Raw genomic sequence first — 3,783 nt, forward strand, 5'->3', positions numbered from 1 at the left:
AGTCCATTTTTGGTCCGGACCAAACAATTGGACCAAAGGACTTTCCTGGTCTGAATACACCCTTAGCTTCACTGGTACACACTATATCAGCCTCAAACAAATGCTTGTTTTGTAATTATTTTGAACAGAATCATGTTCAAGTCTTAGTAACGTYAGGAGTTGGAAGTYGGCCAGTCTGTCAGGAACTCCTGGGCCACTTTTTCTCCCTGGTCCGCTCCTGATCAGACCATAATAAAAAAGGAAAAATGTGAAACACTTTGGTCAACTCATGTTGTTTTTAATGTGCTATATAAATTAATTGACATGGACATTTACTCCATTATTTATAGTTTATGTCACTTTTTGCGTTTTCAATTTMTTTTATTACCCCAAAGATGTCCAAAAACATTAATAACTTTTCTAAAATGTATAAATTTGAATTTCCTAATTGCGTATGTCAAGGCATGTAAATGCTAATAAATATGTGTGTGTGTGTGTTTGCAGCTTCTGGCCACTGTCTTGTCTCAGTCTGCCAAAGCCAAGGAGCATCTAATGGAGCAGACCAAGTCTGTGGACCAACCTGCAGGCAAGATGAACAAGATCCACACTCAACTGTTTTATAGACATGAAACTTTACTGATGAGAATCTTGGTATAGGGGAACAAGTTTTAATATTTTAAACAATAAGATTGTTAAATAATTCTTAAATTTATTTTAAAACATGTTGTGACACCACCCCTGTTAAAAGGGAATAATTATTTTTTGTCGGTATCAGTAAAATAAGATATGTGAGTTCTTTATGTTTGAAGGGATCACAAAGCCACATACATATATAGGCACGACAGCTCAGAATTTACATTTTAGATTAAAATTTATTTATTTAGATATGGCAACAGTTACTGCAAATTATGAATAATGACTAAGGTCTCTAAATTGATCTAATATATTTCAAAATTATGAATAAAATGGGAATGAAAGATTTGATTAAGGTGGAAAACAGAATAAAATTGTAATCTGAGGCACAAGATGTAGTTTCAATGAATTTCAATYGAGAATTTAGTGAGCGAAGAGGTTTGGTAATGGAATTACCAAAACAGTGCAGAATCTTGCTTTAACATCAGAATATCATCTGCCAAAGCAAAAAAGAAACACCRCTTTACCAGGACCAGAGCCTGTTGTAGGTACTTCAACAACAGTCTGTAGGACTGCCCTACAGGCCTGGATTAGACGTCAACACTCAATCTGCTGGAGGGAACTGACGGACTGTAGACTGGCACAGGAACTGATATATGGACCAAATCTTACTTGAAGTTGTGAAACTCTCATTACCCTGACAAGGAACATTTTAAGTACACTGGTTGGATTCCTAACTGGGCACAACCTGTGTAATTGCTATAAAATGCTGATGGGACTCCATGACAATGGTCTGTGTGATGCCTGTGGCATTGGTTTAGAGACCTCTTTGCACTACTTAGGCCACTGCYTGGCTCTGAGCAGTCAAAGGAAAATAATTCTTGGGGACCCCTTTTTGGATCCCGAGAAACTCAGAACACTGAGTGTTTCTAATCTCATGTCCTTCATCTGAGGGATGCGAAGGTTTGTCTCASTCTCCTTTTGGGGAGCGCAATGGGCCCACTTACGAGGCCCCTTCTCATGTGGACTCTTTATTCATCCCCACTCACCATAACCATTACTGGAAGAGGACTTTTTTACTCCTGCCAAAAGTGGATGGATAATAGTATAGCCTTTATCTGTTTATGAACTTTCTCTTGTCCYACCAATAACCTGATTTGCTCAAGCTAATTTAACAAAACTTCATCAATATAAAGCACCATCACTAGACAGTGTCTTGTACACTTTTTGTTGACACAAATTGGAGCAGGAAAAACCCAGGGTGCAGGAGAGGTTCAAAAAAAGGAACAAAAAGCTTTAATAAAACAGAAAAGGCTGGCGAGGCAGCTCAAAAAAATCCAAGTACTTACAGGGACCAGGAAGTCCAAACACAGAACAGAGTACGCTCAACAATGAACCAGCAAAGACTGATGGCAAGACTCAGAAATATAAAGCAAACAAATTAAGAGACAATGGGAAACACCTGGGGAGACACAAGAGGAAACAGGTGAGCATGGGCGGGGCTGAAGGCAAGACAGCAGGGAAGAGATACACAGGGGAACAGAGAAACACTAGGAAGTGAAAGCAAAAACACAGATCATGACACTTATCACTGCAGCCTAAAGATCAAGGTTGCAAAAGTCTAAAAGTATACAAGGTCATTGCTTGCTTGGGCCATTTTGTATAATAGTTTGTTAATGGGCGTGTAATGTGTTATATCCAGTACTCTTGTTCAGCTCCTGAGATTGATGCCTTGTGGGTCAACTCAGGTCAGCCGAAGGTTTGATGTTGGCTTCTGGACTGGAGAGTGTCTCTGGAAGAACCAGCTTTGTTTCAGAGACAAAGTGGTTGATCCAGGGGCAGAGAATGAAATTAGGGAAAGTTGTTTAGACTCACAGTAAGACAAAAGGGGAAGGAAAAAGGGCCTTCAAGAGGTGACAACTGTTTCTGGAAGATGGACACAACAATAGAGTGCAAATATGGAAGTGCTACAAAGCTTGTTATGGAAGAATGGGATAAAAACATAAAAAAGTGAAGAGTTCTTAAATGCCTGGCCTTTGGGAAAAAAAGGTGTAACTTCTACACTCACAGAGATCTTGGCTTGTTCAATACACAGATGGCCAAAGCAGGGGACGTAGGAGGAAGTGTAGAAGGGTGCAATTGGTTCAGAATATTTTTGTCTTTTTGAAAGCAGGATTGTGATTGGTTCTTTGTCAAAGCAAAGACTGGTCAGAATTCATTTGGAGGAGGAGGCTGGAGGTCAGACAGCGAGATGAGTAAACTTCATCTGTTGATTGACGGAAGTGTTCAAAGACGGTTTGTAACGAGCCAACCATGTTCCTACCAACAGGCTCTGCCAGCTCCTCTCGCACATCAAGCCAATCAGGCTGTCCGCTGCACGAAGCGCCGCCTTATGATGCCACGGCAACCAGGAAGGGGGAGGTGCCGTGCGAAGGGAAGGTAGGACAGCCCCGAATCCCCACAGATTTAGTCATCTGAAAAAGCACGAGTCTCGTACAGACGAGCAGCTTCCAACTGCAGTGTGATGAGAATGTAGCTCCTCAGTCACCTCAGCCCCACTGACATCACACACAGACACACACACACAGACACACACACACACACACACACCAAGATGTCCCAGCGGTTTCTCTCACAGCTGGCTTCGTCCGTGCTGCGAGTGTTCGGCTGCAGCCACGACACGGTGAGTGTGTGAGTGGATCTCGTACGAATGTGTGAGAGATTCTTCTTCTTTCTCTTCTCAGTTACGTGCTTTACATCATTATTCACTCCTTTAGTTGCAGCTTCTCCTCTTCATTGCAGTATTTTTTTTCTTTGCTCTAAAATAAATAACCATATATAAGTAGAGCACTACAGGCAAGAATAACTTTGATTAACATAATGGTAATTGTGTGTGTATGTGTGTGGTAACAGGTGCTGGGGAATGTGCACCGTGTGGGTGGACTATCTCAGCAAAACAAGCGTGAATTTTGGAGCCTACACCAATAACGTGAATTTTACTGAGTGTTTATTTGAAGAAAAAAAACAGGATTAGTTGAAGCTGATAACTCACTGATTGTACTGAAAAGGCATGTATCCATATTGAATACAAGCATCACTTGCTTGATATTTATGTCGGTGTGTGTGTGTGTGTGTGTGTGTGTGTGTGTGTGTGTGTGTGTGTGTGTGTGT

General features: G+C 41.2%; 1 protein-coding gene across 3 annotated transcripts in view; it reads left to right on the plus strand.

The window, feature by feature from the left end:
* caskin1 (CASK interacting protein 1) overlaps positions 1-3,783 on the plus strand; it is a gene marked incomplete in the record, with an annotated part of 59,042 nt that overhangs the window by 34,756 nt on the left and 20,503 nt on the right. For all 3 annotated transcript variants that reach the window (XM_014008815.1, XM_014008812.1, XM_014008813.1), the window contains 2 exon segments: positions 484-565; positions 2,942-3,051. In XM_014008815.1, coding sequence (XP_013864269.1) covers positions 484-565; positions 2,942-3,051 — 192 coding nt within the window.

The sequence above is a fragment of the Austrofundulus limnaeus genome, unplaced genomic scaffold (genome assembly GCF_001266775.1).
Source record: "Austrofundulus limnaeus strain Quisiro unplaced genomic scaffold, Austrofundulus_limnaeus-1.0 Scaffold53, whole genome shotgun sequence".
Classification (NCBI taxonomy): Eukaryota; Metazoa; Chordata; class Actinopteri; order Cyprinodontiformes; family Rivulidae; genus Austrofundulus; species Austrofundulus limnaeus.